The following is a 20262-nucleotide window of genomic DNA, read 5'->3' on the forward strand; positions in this document are numbered from 1 at the left end:
GAGCCCCCCCCACCCCCTATAAAGCCTCCTTCCTCCTAGTTCTTCCTTCTCTCTTCCCTTCCTTCCCTTTCCCCTCCTCCTCCTTCCCCGGCTCCGTCCTTTCCTCTCCCCCGCCGCCTTGCTGCTGCTGCTCCTGCCGCCGCTGCCGCCGTCGCCCTGGGGCCGGGCGGGCGACCGGGAAACCGCGGCGCTTGGATGCCTGGAGCCCGCGGCAGAGACCCAGCCCCGAGCCCGCCATGGGCTGCTGTGGGAGCGCCGCCTCTCAGGTGAGATGAAGCGCGGGGGGTGGACTGTTGGGGGGGGCGGCGAGGATGGGACGCCTTCTTTCGGAGGAGGCTGTGTTGTCATGTGAAATAAAACAGGGGTCTGCTGCATGCACCTTAAAAGCTGACTGACACCAATGGAAGGCCTCTTTAAGGCGCCACTGGACTTCGGGTTTGCGATCTTTCCATAAAATAGCGCTCTCTTTCCTGTGTCGTCTTCCTCTTCCTCCATTCAAAGCCCCCCCCCCAAAAAATATTTACTGTGCCTCACTATGTCCTCCTCTCCCTCCTTTGGCACCAGCTGTACCCTTGTCTTCTTCCCCTACACGCATTGGCACGTTTTGTATTTACTTGGGTGTTTTTAACCCCCTCAATCCTGGTTGCTATAAACTTGTCTGAAATCTCTCCCCCCCCCCCCCCCCCCCCCAGCTTTGGACCCCTTAACCTGCTGCCTCCCTCTCCTACCAAATCCTGGATTCAACCTGGGTTCCCACCACCATTCCTGCAGTTTACTGTGGGCTTTTAAAAACTGGCTGCATCCTTGACTCAGGAAGTGCTTTCAGAGCTTGGTGTGGAAGTGGCAAAGCATGTTTAAAAACAACATGGTAGAATGAAACAAAATGTTTTTTTTTTTAAAAAAAAAAATCCATTGCTTCCTGCCTCTAGTTATCTGTAGTGGTTTACTGTACCAGCTGGGAGAGGGAGGAAGCGGAATAACACTGCCCTCTCCTCTTTGCCTTTTGTCAAATGCCAAACTGGCGCCTTCTGCCCGCTGTCCTTGTTGTCCTTATTTTTATATGCCTTCCCTGTGCCTATGTCTGATATCTCTTCTGACCCAGTGCTTGTCTGCCCTGCCTCATTTCCATTACCACGCATGCTTTGGGCTATGGCATGATGCCTGCTGGCATACTTTGCCATACAGAGAACATGGCAATGAATTTCTTCAATCTGACTTGGCTGTCTCTTAGTAGTCTTGCTGCCTCCCTCTCTATCCAGTGTTAAAAGGCACCAGCAGTCCCTGTTATATTAGTTTTCTACTCTTCACACACCCTTGACTTGACACTGTTTATTTAGTCAATCTTTGCATGTTCTCCTCTCCTGTTTCTTTGGGTTTTGTGTTAATGACCCTTGCCTCTGTAGTTCCTATTTTGAACTATAACTTCACCCCCTCCTCTTACCTAGTACATTCCCTGCTGCTTGTTTGGCCATCTGATTCTGCTTATTGCTGTGCCCCACACAATTTACCGCAGGTGCCCATCTCTGCATCCACTTACTTGTGACAGTTGTCTGTTATATGTCCTTAGAGGAGTTCAGGGTGGCCTATGTTTCACATCACTGCTTATTGCTGTGCCCCACACGATCTACTTTCCTACCACAGGTGCCCTTATGAAATCTTAGCCCATCTCTGCATCCACTTACTTGTGACAGTTGTCTGTTATATGTCCTTAGAGGAGTTCAGGGTGGCCTATGTGGTGGTGGACCTTTGCAGAAACCCTGTGAGGTAGCTTGGACTGGAACGTAGTACTGTGTCCAAGGCAAAACGGGACTGCCCACATTTAAGCACAACACTTCAGTCATTGTACCACACTGATTACTACCAGTGTGTTTTCTAGAGGTGTGTGCTCAGTATATCTTTAAGATGTATTAATAATCCTTTAAGACATTTTAATAGGAGTTTTGCCATGTTACTCCCACTGCAAATGCTTTTTTCCCATTGTATGTTTAATGGACTGATGCTTATCTGCATTAATAATTGAGGACAAACTATAAAGAGACGGTAGTAACTTTTCCAGATGGAGTAATCATTAGTTTTCGTTTTTTAAACTGGGCTATTGCTCTTATAGCTCTCCTTGCTGTAATGTGGCGATATCCTTTCCCCTGCCACATTCTTGGGGAAGGATGTGAAGTTTTCATTGTGTAATGATAGGCATGGCTAATTTGTTACAGCCATGTTTGGACTACTATCTGTCTTCTGTGTGTCTGTGTGAGGTAAAAAGCAATTTGTCAGTTTATTGTGTTCTATCTCTCCCACCATCCATATTCATCTGTTTCCTTTCTAAAATAGTTCCTTTCTTCAGGGCCCAGAGAGAGGATTTAGGACCCAAAGATGGAATTGATAGTGGCAGCTTTTTTTCATTTGTGTGTTAATGCTATTGGACTGTGTCTGGAGTATAATAACTATAACTGTAGGGCCACAGTGATGCCAAAAATTAGGTTGAGTAGGGCATACCATGCAGCAGTTTCATTACCAGTTTTCTGATGTGACAGGAAAAGGTATCCTGAGGTGTGATGGATTCTGAATGCTCTGCTGCAAAAATCTTTTTTGAAACATGCATGCAGGGACTTGGCTATAACCATGTTAACTCTTGCCCATTCCTTTCTCCTCTTCCTCTCCTAATTTTAGCCATTCCTTATTTGCCATAGTTATATTGCTCTCTTGCTACATTCAAGGCACACAGAACTCCACCCACTTCTCCAACATTAGCTTAAAACCTTCCCAGGTTGACAACTGAACAAATGATGCATTTTAAAATTGGAATGTCTGTTCTCCACCTGCTATTGTGTCAACAGGCTCAGAGTCTGGTATCCAAACCTTCACCTTCTTTTGCATAATTTCGGTTGGTGTCATGATTTTGCTTTTCCCTGTATCGTGTGGCTTGATTCACTTTTGGGGGCCATCTGCTTGGCTGGCACAGTCACATAGTGTGCCTTGACTGAGACTGTGTGCCTATGATTTGGACTGTGTGTTGATTGGAAAGATTGTGGATGACCCTGCCTTGTGGCGGTGGAAGGAACTGGACTGCTAGATGGCTTTTTGCTTCCTTTCAGCTCTGTGATGCCACATTCACACCTGCATTTTGCAGCTGCCATGGGTTAGTGATGACTGTTCTCAGAGATTCCATTCCTAACAGAACCAGTGGCTTGTTTGTCTAAAGGCTAAATAACATCTCCTGTTGCTTGGCTTCTTTTGTTTTCTGTAATACCTTTTACGTGCTTTTCATATGGCCTATGTAGCTCCGAATATTCTGGGTTTTCTTCTTCTGCATGGTGGTCTTCTCAGAATGAATTCAGTACATGATCTTGTTGGTCCATGAACTTCCTGGATCATAGTTAATACTGACCATTACAATATTTATCCCTGTTCTTTCTCTCCTTCCCCATTTCTTCACATTTGACTACATAAAAAACTCCTTTGTGAAAATTTCAGTATAGGTCCACTAGTTTTGAAGAAGTAACTTCCCATGATTCAAATATATGCTTTGCCTTTAAGCTTTGTCTTCTTGCCAAAATTCTCTTCCTTTTCTTCACCACAGAAATTTGGCTAATATATTGACATCAAGGTTATTAAAATCTCCCTTGGATATCTATATATATCTGCCCCTTCTTTCATGTTCAGAGGTTATATTTTCTGGGGTTTATTAACTTCCAGGGGAAAACAACTTGGGGTCAGGCAGTGGCAAACATCAACATGGTATAGTGCATACAGTATCAGACTATGGTCTGGGAGACCCAGGTTCAAATTCCCACTCTGCTGTGAAACTAACTGGGTGGCCCAAAATATACCTCAGGGTTGTCATGAGGAGAAGGGGCAAATGATGTACACCACTCTGAGTTCCATGGAAGAGCAGAATAAAAATGTACTAAAATAAGTATCTGTTTGGGCTAGTACTGTGACACTGACAGTCGATTATACTGCTATTTGTCAAATAATACTCTAGAGGTGAACAAAAAAGCTCAATCCCAGGAGTCTGTAAGCATGTGTTTACATCACAAATGTAGAGTTCACTCTTAAGATTTCTTAGCTCTTAAGGCAGAAATAGTCTGTGACCCTGAGTGAAGAGGGCTTTCTGCTTTTGCTGAAGGGCCCCTAGCCCTATTTGAACACATTAATCTTCCTTATACTGGGTCAGGTTCTTGGTTCATCAAGGTCTGTATTGTCTACTCAGACTGGTAGTGGCTCTCCAGTGTCACAGGCAGTGGTCTTTCTCATCACTTGCTGCCTTGTCCTTTCAGCTGAAGGTGCTGAGGATTGAACCCAGGACCTTCTGCATGCCAAGCAGATGCTCTGCCACTGAGCCACAGCCCCTCCCCTCAGAGTTGCTAAAACTCTTCTGCACAGATCATAAACCAGGTCCACCACCAACTTTACTACATGTGGTGTGAGGGAGAAATGCTCCCCATAACAGACTTTCTAAGAAAGGAAAGTAGAATTCCTAGAAGGCCATTTTTATACTAAGAATACAGTCTAACACTTTAAATGGTCGCTATTGTTTGGCTTTCTCTACTCAGATTTTACCAGTTTTGGTTTTGACTGGGAAAAAGGGGGGCGAAATAAAATACAGATGATGCCTAGCCAAGTATAGCACGTACTGAATGAATAGGTTCAGATTCTGAATGAAACTACTAAATATTGAAAATAAGCTTGGTGTGTCTACATAAATGTCAATTGATATTCTATTGTACACTGTTTCAAGCCATGTGGACCTGTACTGGTGGCGGCTTCTTTGAGCTTCAAGGCTAGAGCTGTGTGGTAGAAGTGATTGATGTGGTCTAAGTAAAACGTTTTTCAAGCTATGTTTCCAAGAAGACTGAGATTCCTTCGTTTATCAAAAGTCCTACTACACATTCAGTAAAAAGACAGGCCTCCCAGAATGGTGCATACCACCCCTACAGATTTTTTTTGTTCAGTCGCACAGTCGAGTCCAACTCTTCACAACTCCATGGACCGCATCACGCCAGGCCCTCCTGTCTTCCGCTGTCCTCTGGAGTTTGCTCAATTTCATGTTTGTTGCATCTATGACACTGTCTAACCATCTCATCCTTTGCCGTCCCCTTCTTCTTTTACCTTCAAATCATTCCCAACATCAGGGTCTTCTCCAGTGAGTGCTCCCTTGTAATGTGCAGACTCAGTGTACTGCTATAAGATGTATGTTCAATGTGTTTGGTGAAAGGATAAGGACCCGAAAGAGCCTCTGGCCAGTGCCACAACTAAAAGGAATTTGTGTGAGAGACTGTACTTCATAATTCCCTGAAACTCTCAAGATGTCTTTGTCAGGCAAAGAAAAGTTGAAAGGCGTTTGTTTGTTTAGTGCAGGAATCCTGAAAACCATGGATCTAGTATACGACTTACTATAAACACTGCAAAACATTAGTACTTCCTTAGGAGAACGTAATAAAATGGCGTTCTGTGAATGTGTGTAGACAAGATAGAAGTGAAGTATATATTATCATATTAGTGTTCATTACACAGTTTTAGTGTTTTGACATATATTTGAAATTTCAGCTTATATGATCACAATTTAAAAGTTAAGTCTTTAAGTATGATAAAAGTAATTGAAGATGTTAATGGCTTAAAATGGCAAATAACTTTGCCACTCCTGCAAATTTTGCAACATAGTATGGCTATGTTTGGATCAATTTTCTCTGTGATACTTGGAGGGGGGAGTCACTTCAGAAGCCTACAGTTCAGAATGTATGTTTGGCATACATTCTTAACAGAAGGTTGTTTTAACAAAACAGAATAGTATAACTTTTGTAACTTCTTAAAACACACTTGTAGTTGGATTCTGAATATACCAACTTGTGATCCAGAAGAGAGAGGGCACAGCACTTCCCTGTTGCAGTGGTTATATACACAGCTTTCTCCTTACCCACTACCAGTGATGGATCAGCACATGTAGAAGCCGTTCCCAATTTGTTGGATTGCAAGTAATGTGGAATCATCAGGGCTAGTGTGGGACTAGATCCAGCCCCTCCTGGCTGGTTAAAGTCTGCAGGGGAAGGTGAGAGGTCTAATGGGCCCCGGTCACACGGCAAAGTTGCCGCGGGAGAGGCACGGATCGTGGTAAACGTTTGCCACGGGCTGCCTCCAAACGCCCGTGGTGTGATTGCGCCGGCGCGCGGCATTCCCCTCCGGTCCCTCATTTACCCGCTGGCGCCGAGGGAAGGACCGGGTGGTGTGCTGCCAGCGCGTCTGATCGCGTAATCGCGGATCAAACTGTGCCGGGGCAATTAGCCACGCCTCCCCCCGCGATATCCAGCCCGTGTGACTGGGGCCCTAGTTAAGGTAATTACACCCTTTTTTGATAGAGGATGACTTCCCAGATTTCTAAAAGAGTAATTACCTGGTAATTAAGAAACTTTCATTGGTCAAGGTTCCTTTAAGAACATAAGACAAACCAATGTTGGATCAGGCCAGTGGCCCATCTAGTCCAGCACTCTGTCACAGTGGCCAAAAATACCAGGTGCCATCAGGAGGTCTACCAGTGGGGCCAGGACACTAGAAGCCCTCCCACTGTTGCCCCCCCCAAGCACCAAGAATACAGTGCATCACTTGCCCCAGCCTGAGAGTTCCTATCTATACCTTGTGGCTAATAGCCACTGATGGACCTCTGCTCCATATGCTTATCTAATTCCCTCTTGAAGCCATCCATGCTTGTAGCCACCACCACCACCTTCTGTGGCAGTGAGTTCAATGTGTTAATCACTCTTTGGGTGAAGAAGTACTTCCTTTTATCTGTTCTAACCTGACTGCTCAGCAATTTCATTGAGTGCCCATGAGTTCTTGTATTGTGAGAAAGTGAGAAAAGTACTTCTTTCTCGACCTGCTCTATCCCATGCATAATCTTATAAACCTCGATCATGTCACCCCTCAGCCGTCGTTTCTCCAAGCTAAAGAGCCCCAAGCGTTTTAACCTTTCTTCATAGGGAAAGTGTTCCAACCCTTTTATCATTCTAGTAGCTCTTTTCTGCATTTTTTCCAATGCTATAATATCCGTTTTGAGGTATGGTGACCAGAATTGTTTTCAATTGCCTTCTTAATAATCCTGAGCATAGGATTGCCCTTTTTTATTGCAATCACACACTGTCTCAACATTTTCAGTGAGTTATCTACTACGACTCCAAGATCTCTCTCTTGGTCAGTCTCTGCCAGTTCGGACACCATCAGTGTGTATTTATAGTTAGGATGTTTGGCTCCAATGTGCATCACTTTGCACTTGGCCACATTGAACCCCATTTGCCACGTTGACGCCCACTTGCCCATCCTCGACAGATTCCTTTGGAGTGCCCCACAATCCTCCCTGGTTCTCACCACCTTGAACAACTTTGTGTCATCTGCAAATTTAGCCACTTCACTGCTTACTCCCAACTCCAAATCATTAATAAACAAGTTAAAAAGCAGTGGACCGAGTACTGATCCCTGTGGTACCCCACTGCTTACCACCCTCCACTGAGAAAATTGCCCATTCATACCACTCTCTATTTCCTATTAATTTGCCAGTTTTTGATCCACAAAAGGACTTGTTCTTTTATCCCGTGACTAGTGAGCTTACTTAGGAGCCTTTGATGAGGAACTTTATCAAAAGCTTTCTGGAAGTCAAGGTAAACATCATCTATTGGGTCCCCCTTATCCACAAGTTTATTCATTCCCTCAGAGAACACTAACAGGTTAATGAGACAAGATCTTCCTTTTCAGAACCCAATTTGTCCAATTATAACCCAGTCTTTAATCCATGGTTTTATTTAAGATGTCCCAAAGACAGAGCTAGAAGAAGGAAGAACTCCATAAAAAAAATTAAAGTAGAAGTATGTGTATCACAGTTGAAAAAAATAAAATGGTAAAGAAAAGTAGAATAAAGTACACTAAGGTACAGTCAACTGCTACAATTTTAAGTGTGCTTTTAAAAAGATGTATGTCTAAGAGACTTTGCAGCATCACACAGGTACAATCATTGGGTAACACAGAGCTATGTCTTGTCTTGAGTAAGAATACATGAAGGGGTGGATTCAGAGAGCCAGCATGACATAATAGAGTGTTGCCCTATGACTTGGGAGACTTGGGTTCTAATCCTCACTCTGCCATGGAAGCTTCCTGGGTGTCTTTTGGGCCAGTCACATGCTATTGGTCTAACCTGGCTCATGGAGTTGTTGTGAGGATAAAATGGAGGAGAGGAGAGGAGAGGGGAGAAAAAAGGGTAGTAGGGTAAAAAATACTGTCAGCTTTCCTGCTGGTGGAAGAGGAATAGAGGCCCCCTTGACCATCAAAAAGGCTGTTCTCAGAATCCTGGAAACCTTATGAGGGTTACAGTGACAAAAGGAATTGGATGAGGTCACGCAGAAAAAACTGAGATCCAAGCCAAAGGTTCACCATTGCTTGCAAATTATTCTCCATTTTAAGGCCAATCTGCACAATGTGTAGCAAGAAATCTGGGTGTACTTCCCAGGAAACTACAGGTGTTGGATACACTGATTTATGTTACTCTTGTGTAGCACAAAAAACCCAATACATCAACAGAACTTTTAATTTAAGAAGTGAGAATCGCTTGGTTTATTCTGATTTTTTGCGTAAGGTGCCACCACTAAGGAAAAAGTTTGAGATATTCCTGTGAGGAAGTAGGAAGATGAGAAACAGGAGAGGATGACATTAAGAAGTCTGAAAGAACTAGGTATGCTTAGCTGAGAGTAGAAGAGTTAATAGGCTGACCGTTTCAAATATTGAAAAAGATGTCAGAAGAGAGAAAATAGTTGTTTGCCCCCTCTAGTGATTATGTGACGAGAGCTTCCCTTCACTGTCGTTTTGTACTGTCTTCTTGTGGATTATATATAAACCCTCAGAAAGTAGGCTGTTTCTGTGTTCTGCACAGAGCACCATTACCGTCCTCACACTCCTCTGCCTCCATTTAGTTATACACTGTTACCACCAAAAGTATGAAATACTTTTTGCTTCTGAGATGTAACTTGTGTGAAGGAACAAAGGAGAAATTGTTAGTCAGAACTAGAGATGTAAAAGTTCCGGAAATTTTGAAACTCGGAAAAAACCCGTTTTCCCCCCAGTTTTTTCAGAAAAAAATGGAATTTTTTGGAAAAATTGAAAAAATGCTACATTAGCATTTCTTTTGTCTTTTCTAGATTGAAAGTCATTCTGTTACTTTAGGAACATAAAATATGACTATGGACATTTTTACTTGGCATGGAATTATCACAACTAGCATATTAGAAATATAGTGTATCCAAAAAATTATTACAAACAGAATACCCACCCACATGCAAAAACATAACTGAAACCTTTTTCTTTTCTGACAATAGCACCTCCTAAAGGAAGAAATGCATTTTGTTCTTGCATTGGAGAGTTCAATTTGTAACCTAGGACTTGCTTGTTCTCAGTGCACAGAAATTAGATCAATCTGATACTATCTATATCTATATATCTATATATCTATATCTATCTATCTATCTATCTATCTATCTATCTATCTATCTATCTATCTATCATGATTTGGAAAATATTTGAACACCTTGTCTTAAAATATTTTATTCATCATGTTAAAATAAAACATTCCATAATCAATTTTTGTCTTTTTTCAATTTTTCCAATTTTTCGGAAAAAAACAAAAAGGTTTCAGGAAAAAAAAACAGGAAAAAAACATTTCCCCCCCATTTTTTTCCGTTTTTTTTCCGGGCCTTCACATCTCTAGTCAGAACTCTGCAGTTTCCCTGGTGACTCTTCCAGAATAATTCAGGGAATTATTGTGTGAACCTGTGTGAATTGGTTGTTTTGTAATGATAGTAACATTGAAGGTGATCCCTACTGTATTCTGCAGTTGAGATGTAAATTTTTCAGAAACTCTGAAACAACATGAGGAAAACGTTCTCCGGGGTTATTTGGAGAAAGAATGGGAATTTAGGGGAAAACTGAAAGATGTATTGGTGGTGGTGGTTGAAAGTGCTACCAAGTTGACTTACAGTGACTCTGTAGGGTTTTCAGTGCAAGAGACCTTCAGAGGTGGTTTGTTCTTGCCTGCCTCTGTATCACGACCCTGGGCTTCCTTGGTGATCCCCCGTCCAAATACTTATCAGGGATGATCTTGCTTAGCTTCCAAGACTGGCTGAGATCAGGCTAGCCTAGATCATATAAAATTGTTTTATTTGGTATATTTATGGAATTTACAAGTGTAAATGCCCTGGATTTCTACCATGAAAATTGCAAATATGGCCAGTACTTGAGACAGAGCTACAAATTGCTGCTCCATATGCTGTCTTGGTGCATATCTTAATTTTTGCCATTTGAGAAGTAGGAAAAATAAAAGTTGAATGTGGGAAAGAAATTCTCTAGTAAACAAAAGGGTATTTTTCTGGCAGAAACTTATTAAAGTAGAACTACCAGTGTACATGAATATCAAATTAAACTTTTTGACTTTGAGACCAGTGAACCTTTTATGTATTATCAAACACATCATAGCATTGTTAATTAGAACAATACATATTTAGACAGTAGACCTGCTTGAAAATATGTTGCATGTCTACACTGTATGTAGGAACTAGCATTACTTAGTGCTGTAGATTGTTTTACATAAAAAAGCCATGCTTTGAGTAAAACCTTGTATTAAAGAAAAATTCATGGCAATTTTTGTAGTGTTCTCCCAAATGCCCTGGGTTTTTTTTTACTAGAGAAGTTGAAAAAAGTTTTGAGGGCTTCCCATCTCTGTTCCAGTACAATGACAATATTGCCATTACTGCGGTGGCTTTGGTTCCTTGAGGACAGAAAATACAGAAGTCACAGGCTTTATGGTAGAATCCAAGATTCTGTGTTATTTAAAACTGCAGCCACAATGCTCTTTACACTTCATTCTCAAGTAGTGAGAATAACAAAATGTTCCCTGAATTAAAAGTTCAATCTCCTTCCAAAACTGCCAGCCTTTATTCAGCATTCCCTAGTACTGCCAAATCAGTTTAAGGACTCCTCTAAAAGATTACTTTGAAAATAACCTGCATTTGATGGCAATTGTGTTCCCCCCCCTCCCGTTACAAATTGGGTCATGGGTCTTTCAAGTGCTGTGTGGGTTTGTGACCTTAAATGCTGACCCTAAAAGTAGTAAGGTGAGAACTGCCTCTAGGCTGAGCAAGTGACTCATTCAGCTTTGAAAAGTGTGTAGGAGGCTAGCCATCTTCTAAGAATTGCACCAGATTCTTTAATAAGAAAGTAAAATTACAGTTTCCTCCATACAGTGTTACAACTTAATCAGATTTGCATATTTCCAAACAACATTTTTAAAAAGTTCTCATCGGTTTCCAAAAGTCTTTCCAAACTTACTCAGATACTGGAATTCTGATGCCAGATTAGACTTCCATAATGGAAGAGGGGTAAGAGGCAAAATACTTTTGCTTCCAAGTTGTCCCTTTCTAATTTCTGTGAAGGAATATTTCTCTAAATACATAAGAGTATATACTGGTTGATAAACTCTAAGGCTGTTTTACTGAGGGAAGGATGATTGCCTGCTGAGATTACTGGACTACTTATTATAATGCTAGTATCCTTGAGCCTTCTTCATCCCCTCCCCCTTTCTATAGTGCTTCTGTCTAGTGGAGGAGTGGGGAATCAAACCTGGTTCTCCCAGATTAGAGTCTGTGCACTTAACCACTACACCAACAAGACAGCATTTTCAGCCGGAAAATTGAGGAATAAATGAAAATAAGTAAATAAAAATTTCTCCTATTTTCTACTCTGCCCATTCCATCTGGCTTTTGAACATTCACATTACATAATGCCCAGCCTAAGGTTTCTTGGCTAGTCAAAGGGGACCTACCTTTTTTCACCAGCAGAAAAGTTGGCTGGTTCCAGTCCCTTGTCTGCCAATACTGATCTTCCCCTGTAAAGCACCAATGCAGGGTATTGTTGGGTGTGTTTTATGGAACACTTGCAGTTTGCAAGGGGTAGAGACAAACCCTAAATGTGGCAGTGTGTCTCCCCTGAACACAGTTGCTGACCACATTCCTTCTTTAGGCCCCGGTCATACGGGCCGGAAAATGCGCGGGGGGGGAGCGTGGCTGTTTGCCCCGGGGCAAAATAACGGGCAGTTGCACGAGCAGACGTCCCGTGGAGGTCCCAGGGTTAGGGGGGAGGTGCCGATCACAGGACAATCCTGCGGCGCTGCAAAGAAGTGGGGCCGTGGGGCAAACGAGGTTGTGGTGTGCATGCTCCGTTGGGTGCTTGTGCGCATCCGTGGAGACTTGGAAAAAACCCAACCTTTTTGCGAGGGGACATGGGCGGGTGCCGGAACTACCACCGGAAACGTGATCAGACGCCTGCCCATGCCCCGCGGTTTCTGGAAACTAGTACCTCGGAGGTACTAGTTTTTTACAGCACATCTTCGGAGTGAAGCCTCGGGTGAGCCACGGGAGCTCTACGCTTCCCAGATGTGGCGGTGAGATCGCGCCCGGAAAATCCGCCTATCTTCCGTCTCTCTAGCGTGCCTAATGCTCCGTGTGACCGCAGCCTTAGCTGCTTTTCAGGTTTATTCCTTCTTTGTCTTCATTTGCCTTGTCCACGCTCCCTCTTTCTTTTGTCACTTTTCACTGCCCTGTTTACTTTCTTGAGGTTTCTCAGCACCTACTGCATACAGCTTTAAGGTGGGCTAAAGGTGGGGGGGGGGCAGAAGTTGTGTTGGTGGCCATGGGTTTGGGTGGGGAGACAAAGCTCCAGCCACCTCTGCAGAAGTCCTGTGGAGTAGCTGTAGCTGAAAGGGTAATGGATACCGGAGCTTGCAGCTTGACTCAGTTTTTCTTCATTTGGGGTATATGTGTGTTTGAAACTGCTTGCCACAATAGCAGCACCAATCCCAGCAGAATGGAACTGGTGGTGGGGAAGGACCTTCATTATGAGAAAGAAAGCATTGGAAGCAATGAGGAAAAAGAAAAATGAAGGAATTATGCTCTCCTATTCTCAGTCAGGGAAACCTCTCTTAAGTGCTAGAATACTGTTGCCCCTTGCCTTGGCCGGGAGGGCAGGATACAAATTAAATCAATCCGTCAGTAACATCCAAGTAAGTTTGTTGTATGTGGGCAAATGGATTCCTGAGGTACTGGCTTCAAGTGTTTTCCCCAATCATAATTTCAGATCCTGACAGGCCTGCAGGTGGTAACTAAGGTCAGCCTCCTCAATGCATTTCAATTAGATAAATACAAGCAGGGGGCCCAGAAGGACTTTGCACAGGGTATCTCAGTTTCCCCTTCCCCACTATCCTTTTTCTTTCATCATAGTTCCTATATTGCCTTTTCCTGCTTTCTTCTTTCCTTCCCACATACACCAGCCAAGTTATCTTTATATGCCACCTTAGTTTATCCTCCTTCTGGCAGCCTCTACCTGGTGAGAAAACTATGGTCCAGTTGCATGCTGCTGTTCACTGGGTCCAGGTGCATGGTAGTAAACACACAAGGACTTGTGGGTCCCCGGCAGCCCTCTCCCTGCACTATTTCCTCTTTCCGTCCTCCTGGGTACCCCCACATCCTCACCTTTCCCAGCTTTTGTTTCTTCTTTGCAGCAATCAACCAACCTACCTCGTATCTGTTCCCCATCTTCAGCTATATTGTTTACTTCATTTTTACCCCATCTTTCTCCATTTTTCATCACAATAACCCTGTGAAGCAGGTTAAATTTCTAACTACTACACCACACTGGCTTTCGTGGGACAGCTGCTGTTAAACAGTAGCAGGAAGCCAGGCCTGGATAAGTCATGTAAGTCACAATAAATCAAGTTGCCTGGCCCAGTGTGCCCTTGTTCAAAGGCCCAAACAGCCCTCGAAAGGGCCCTGCTCCCTTTTACTGACAGAAACCAAGGCTTGAAGGTTAGCAATATTGTTGTGGTTGCCTAGCAGCTAATGCAGAGGGTATCTGTTTCTTAATGCTACAAGTGCTGCTTCTGTTATTTGGGGTGATTTTTATTCACAATGCTTTTTGTTGTTGTTGTAGATTTCAGATTTTTCTGTAAACCTGGGTCTTTCTAAACTGGATTATAGACAAAACTGTCCTGTCTTCTATCTCTGGATATTTAAGTATCCAGATTTGCCTTGTTGAGAATTATATAATCACTGTGGCATCTGCTGCCCTCTTTTGAAATTCTACAAGTGACAGCACACTCAGCAAGGTTGGAGAGTCCTGGCCCAGAGGCCTGGTCAGTGCTGCTGCCTGAGAACTGAGACTTTACTCTGTGCAGAATTTGGTTATTTTTCACCAGATGCATGGGTTTTTAAAAGGAAGAAAGGCAGTTTGAAAACCACTAGCAAATAAAGAATCCACTTTGAGATTTTTGTGGGCAAAGTTATTGATGTGAACTTTGAACATAGGACTTTCTAATGAGCATTGGACCATGTTTAGAGCTTTTAGCAGAGTCACTAGCAAAGCACAAGGATTGTCTTTTTGTGATGGAAAATATCGAAATTGTAAAGCATCTATGCCAAAAAGGTAGTGCTGTTTGGCAGATTTTTAGAATACACACTAGCAGAACTCTCTGATCTCCAACTCACCCAGACCTTCAGTTTCTCATAGTTATAGTGGTATTGCTCTTTGGTCATATTAAGGTTACCTGAACTGTGCATTTTAGTGCTTTGAATACTACTAAACTGCTGCTTGGTAATACACTGATACCGACAGGCCTCATTTGTCATATCTGCAGATGAATGTTTTAACCTGGTGAGAACAAAATAATGTGATCAAGTCAACAGGGACCCTGACAAGCAGGTGGTATGTGCAGGCTCATGGTGATCATGGCATTGACAGATTTGTAAAGAAACACGCATTGTAAACACGCTTCCCCAGTCTCATTACCACCATTAATAACATTCTTTAAGCTGAAGGTCAAACTCTAAAAATGTTATTGAAATGGCCAGGCATTTCCAAAAGTGATGTAAAGAGCAGGAGAATACTCAGATGAATAGATGCAACGCTGCTGTGTTGCTGAGACGGTCAAGGCTCCTATGCTTGAGAAAAACAACATAGCTTTTTAGTTGCCCTCCTTTAATGCAATATCCATAGCTGCTTAAAATATTGGAGGTTATATGTCTCTTCCTTGGATGTCTCTTTGTTCTCCGAATTGCATAACACAAAGGCAGGCTTATCTTTATTGCTTAACGATTCTGTATTCTTCTGAAATACTGCCTCAGGGCAGTGCTTGTCTGGTTAACTTTAGAAAAAAAATGTGTAAATGATGGCATTCTTGAATCAACACTAGAGTGATCTAAACAGTAAAGTAGCACATGAAGCGTTTCATGGGAAAACATTGATAGGTAAACACCTGGACGTGGGACCCAAATGTGCTTTCATCTTCTTCAAGTCCCTGTTCAAAGAAAATAGCCCTGTACTCTGTCCTTGAGTAATACAGGGCATATATTAGTGTTGGTGAGTTTCAAATTGGTACAGATGTGGACAATATGGAGAAGAAAGCTACACAGTCATTGAAAACCCCTGACTAAATAGGTGCAGGGGTGATGAGAAGAAGGTGAGAAGTTAAATTTACTCATATTTATAACTTTGTTTAAAGGCTGTGTGGATATTCCCGTATTTATTACTTACTTTGTTTAAAGGCTGTGTGGATATTCCCATGCTGGAGAGAGATAGCAAAGATTTCTTTTTAAAAACTGCAAAGATGCATACGTATATGGGTGAAGGAAAGATATGTTGCTTGTCACACTTTTATTTTACTTACATTTATAATCTGCCTCTTTTACTGACACTGATTACACAGTGTAGGTCTATGCAATCAATAGGATGAGATATCTCTACTAGGACTAAGATTATAGAAATCTGAAACAGGCATAGAATATTAGACATGATACGGAATACAGATAACAGTGCAGAAAATTATGTATATCAGCAGAAAATAACATAGTGACAATAAGATAATACACATAGCGAACAGTTAATAATGTCCTCTGTGCACTAGTTTAGTTCATAGTCCCTTACATAGTGCAGTCAGTATTTCGTTGGCATCCTTGAGTCTTACACAAGCACACTTTGTATGGCCATAGCAGCATTTATGTTCTGTTAATGTTAGCAGTACACTGATTCCTAGTACAAAATTTGGTCCATTCATTGTTTGGAGGAGTGGGGAATGTAGTACCCATGCATCTGATGCATAACTGCCAGCTGAAGTCACCTCTCTAACAAGTCATCTCTCTAATAAGAACTGGTAGTCTGGAAAGGCCTTTAGTGTGTCCTACCTCACCTAGGTGTAGGGGTTCTGTTATAAGTGCATGCTGTTTATATTGATAGATCTCTTCGGAACAAATTGGAGCATTTATTGTAAGTACTTTGAACCAAGAAGAAAGGCAGCATATAAAAGTTTAAATAAACAAATAAATGAAGTGTGGCTATCCAAATATGAAAATAGTTCATTTGTTTTCCACATATTTATTTTCTTTTACTGTCAAGTCAGCTGACCTATGGTGACCCTGTGGGGTCTTCAAGGCAAGAGATGTTCAGAGGTGGTTTGCCATTGCCTGACTCTGCACCATGCTCCTCCTGGACTTTCTTGTTGGTCGCCCATCCAAATGCTATGATTTATTTACTTAATTTATATCTTGCCTTTCTCCCCAGTGGAGAAGCAAACTGGCTTAAATCATTCTCCTTTTCTCCATTTTATCCTCACAACAACACTGTGAGGTAGTTTAGGCTGAGAGTATGTGACTGGCCCAAGGTCATCCGGCAAGTTTCCATGGCAGAATGGGGATTCGAACCTGGCTTTCCCAGATCCTACAAGTCTCTTGCCTTGAAAACTGGGGTCGCCATAAATCAGCTGTAACTTGATGGCAACAACAAAGTCCACCAAACTGCTACGCCTTGTTGGCTCTCTAACTAGGGCTAGCCCTGCTTAGCGTCCAGGATCTGATGAGATCAGGCTAGCCTGAGGGATCCAGGTCAAGGCTTCTAAAAGAATACTGAATGCTTAATAAGTATTTTGTCCCAGTGTGCTGTGATCCTTGATTACTAAGATGCTTTTGTTTTGTCCAAATTAGAAATCTAAAATTTCTGGACATTTGAAGACTTGGGGCTGGGGGAGGGGAGGTTTTTTCTGGAAAAGCAGAAAAGTAAGGGAACTTACAATATATGTAAGAATTACTTTTCCACCAGGCCTAAACTTATTTTACTGCTTTAACACCATTAAGTATATCATTTCTAACACAGTTTATACAATTATACTCTTTGGCTTATTTATGCAATTTAAAAGTTTAAAAGCCTTAATTTTTGAACCAGCAGAATTGTATTAGAGAGAAATGTAAACTACTGCATGCTATGTTAAATTACTATATGTATTTTAATTTTTTTTTCATCCAAGAGGTAGGAAAAATACTGAAAATAGAAATCAGAAATTTTGTAGGAGACAAAAAACAAAGTGTAATTTGGGCAGACAGTCTAATTCAGTCACAGTAGGACTAGCACCATATTTGGCTACTGAGTTAAATGTTACACCATTGAAATAATTGCTCTCTTAGTGTGTTATCATACATATAACTGTGAACAAGATTAGTAACATTTAATGGTTTCCTTGAAAAATATTGTGTGTGTGTACAGCATACACTGGAGTTAATTGTTTGCTAATGCTATAGATTATCGTATAAAATCATATACATTTAAAGGGAATAAAACTATCTTTAAAAGCATTTCACTCATTCCAAAAAGAGAATATAGTAGGGGTTTTTTTTTTTTTTTTAAGTTCTTCAAATTTCCAGTTTTTCCATTAAACTCTTGAAGCAGGGGATGGGGAGACTGCCAAAAAAATCCTTGTGAGGGAAAAACTTTTTGCTTTTCTCCTGAATATTTCTGGAGGTTGGGGGGGGGTGTTTATACCTCTTGTCAAAATGCATATCATTGTTAGACTGTGGCCCCAGTGCCTTACAACCACAAACCTACCTTGTTTTGCATTTCTGTTGCGCAGCTTTGGCTTTGGAAATCAAACTTGGCCAGTTCTCTCCTTAAGTCAGCAATAGGGATGGGCACAAACTGAACCGTGAAGCAAAGTTCGTCACAAATTTTGCTCTGTTCATGGTTTGTGAACTGATGTTCGTGATGGGTCTACCATCATGAACTTCCATGAACTTTTAAAACAGTTCATGCCAATTTGTGGACTGAGCAGAAAGCAGGGGTTTACAGGGACTCTCTGTAAACCCCTGTTCCTTTCCCCACAAAAGCCTCAAAAACAGCTGAGCAGTGGAGAGCAGCCTGTTCCCTGCCACTCAGCTGTTTCAGGCTGTCTTGTGCAGTCCCTTTAAACTTCAAAGGGACTGCGCAAGACAGCTTGAAAAACAGCTGAATGGCTCAGCTGTTTTCCAGGCTTTCTGTAAACCCCATTGAAAGGTACTACAGTCCCTTTCAGTGGTGTTTATGGGACCACAAACGAGTTCGGTTTGCAAACAAACCTCCTGAACCATAAACTACATTTTCCTGGTTCTTTCAGATCCCTAGTCAGCAGTTAAGATCTTCTATGATGCTGGTGGTCCCTGCCCAAAGGAAATCCATTTAGCCTCGATCAGAGCCAGAGCTTTTCTTGCTCTGGCCTGGTGGAACACTGTCCCGAATGAGATCAGGGCCCTGTGAGATCTTCTTCAGTTCTGCAGGGCCTGTAAAATGGAAATGGCTCCAACAGGGCTTTGGTTGAGGTGATTGGTGTCTAGTTTTATTGCCCTCCCCTGCCTCACGCCACTCTAGCCTGGTGTGACATCTGATCAGAGATTATCAATGGTGATTGCCCATTGTCCAGCTAGTTAATCACCGCACACCTCTGTTTACGCCTTATTGGAGCACTATGTACTTATGCCTTCTTGCCATCTTGTATGCTGACTTACTATTGTTTGTATAAATTAGTTGATAGATTGTTTTAACTATTTTAACTGTTTATCATCTGTTGTAAGCTGCCCTGAGCCCTGCGTGCAGAGGAGGGTGGGATAAAAATCTAACGAAATAAACAGAAATAAATGAATTACATTTGTAAGCATTGGCCTTATTTTCAGTGGAAACAATACTTTTTTCCTTCATACCAATCCATCTTGTGTGCCGAATTAATCTACTTTGGAAGATGGTTTCAGTTGCTTGCACAGTAAGTAGTGGACTCCTAAGTACCTGTTATCAGTGAAAAGGGTGGGCTACACACAAAGAAAGTAAATAAATCTGTAGACCTGAACTCAGTTATACATACCTTTTACTCTGAAGTTAGACTGCTGGAATGTGCATTGCCTTTGAACATGATTAAACTTTAACTGTTAAGTTTCTTGGAAGGGTGTTGTTCAGTCGCACAGTCGAGTCCGACTCTTTGCGACCCCATGGACCAGATCACGCCAGGCCTTCTGGTCTTCCGCCGTCCTCTGAAGTTTGCTCAACTTCATGTTCATTGCTAAATACGGTGTATTCTGACTGAGGAGGCAATCTTGTTAACAGAGGAAAGACTTAATACTCGTATGTAGTTATTTCTTCAGCTAAGAACTTCTAGAAGAGCCCAAGGGAAATTATTTCAGAAAATGTTGTTTTAGAAAGCTATTCTACTACGAAAACGTACTCTTTTACATTATAGTAAAGGTAAAGGTTCCCTTGCTCGAAAGCCAGTCGAATCCGACTCTAGGGTTGCGGGGCTCATCTCCGTTTCAAAGCCGAAGAGCCAGCGCCGTCCGAAGACGTTTCCGTGGTCATGTGGCTGGCATGACTAAACACCAAGGCGCACGGAACGCTGTTAGCTTCCCACCAAAGTGGTACCTATTTATCTACTTGCAATTCCTTGCTTTCGAACTGCTAGGTTGGCAGGAGCTGGAACTAGAGACGGGAGCTCACTCCGTCATGCGGCACCCGGGTCTCGAACTGCTGAACTACCGACCTTCCACAGCCTGCAGTTCAGCGTTTTAACCACTTGAGCCACTTGAGCCAGCCTCTTACTGTTATTCCTTACTCACCATGTAACTATTACCAGGCTCCTGGTAATTGTTGCCAGTGCCTGCCAATGCTGATCTGGCTGGTGGATGGAAGCAGGCTGGCAAAAACAGGGCGGGACTCACTGCTCAATGACATCTGGTGCAAAGTGGAACTGCCAACATCACACTGGGGTGCTGTTCTAGCATTTGCCCAGAGTTTTGGGGCAAGTACTAGAGCATCACCCTGGTGCAATGTCAGCTCTTCCGGGTCATGTCAGACATGACGTCATCGTGCAGCAATGAAGATTGCCTCCCTCCTGCAGTAACTACC

At 42.4% G+C, this 20262-nt stretch overlaps 1 protein-coding gene across 2 annotated transcripts in view; it reads left to right on the forward strand.

The window, feature by feature from the left end:
* Positions 1 to 119: 119 nt before the first annotated feature.
* Positions 120 to 20262, forward strand: part of SLC44A1 (solute carrier family 44 (choline transporter), member 1) — a 93200-nt gene continuing 73057 nt past the window's right edge. For both annotated transcript variants that reach the window (XM_015414576.1, XM_015414575.1), the window contains exon 1: positions 120 to 266. In XM_015414576.1, coding sequence (XP_015270062.1) covers positions 237 to 266 — 30 coding nt within the window. In that variant the 5' untranslated portion in view covers positions 120 to 236. The remainder of the gene's footprint in view (positions 267 to 20262) is intronic.

Source organism: Gekko japonicus, unplaced genomic scaffold (genome assembly GCF_001447785.1).
Source record: "Gekko japonicus isolate JY-2015 unplaced genomic scaffold, Gekko_japonicus_V1.1 scaffold656, whole genome shotgun sequence".
Classification (NCBI taxonomy): domain Eukaryota; kingdom Metazoa; phylum Chordata; class Lepidosauria; order Squamata; family Gekkonidae; genus Gekko; species Gekko japonicus.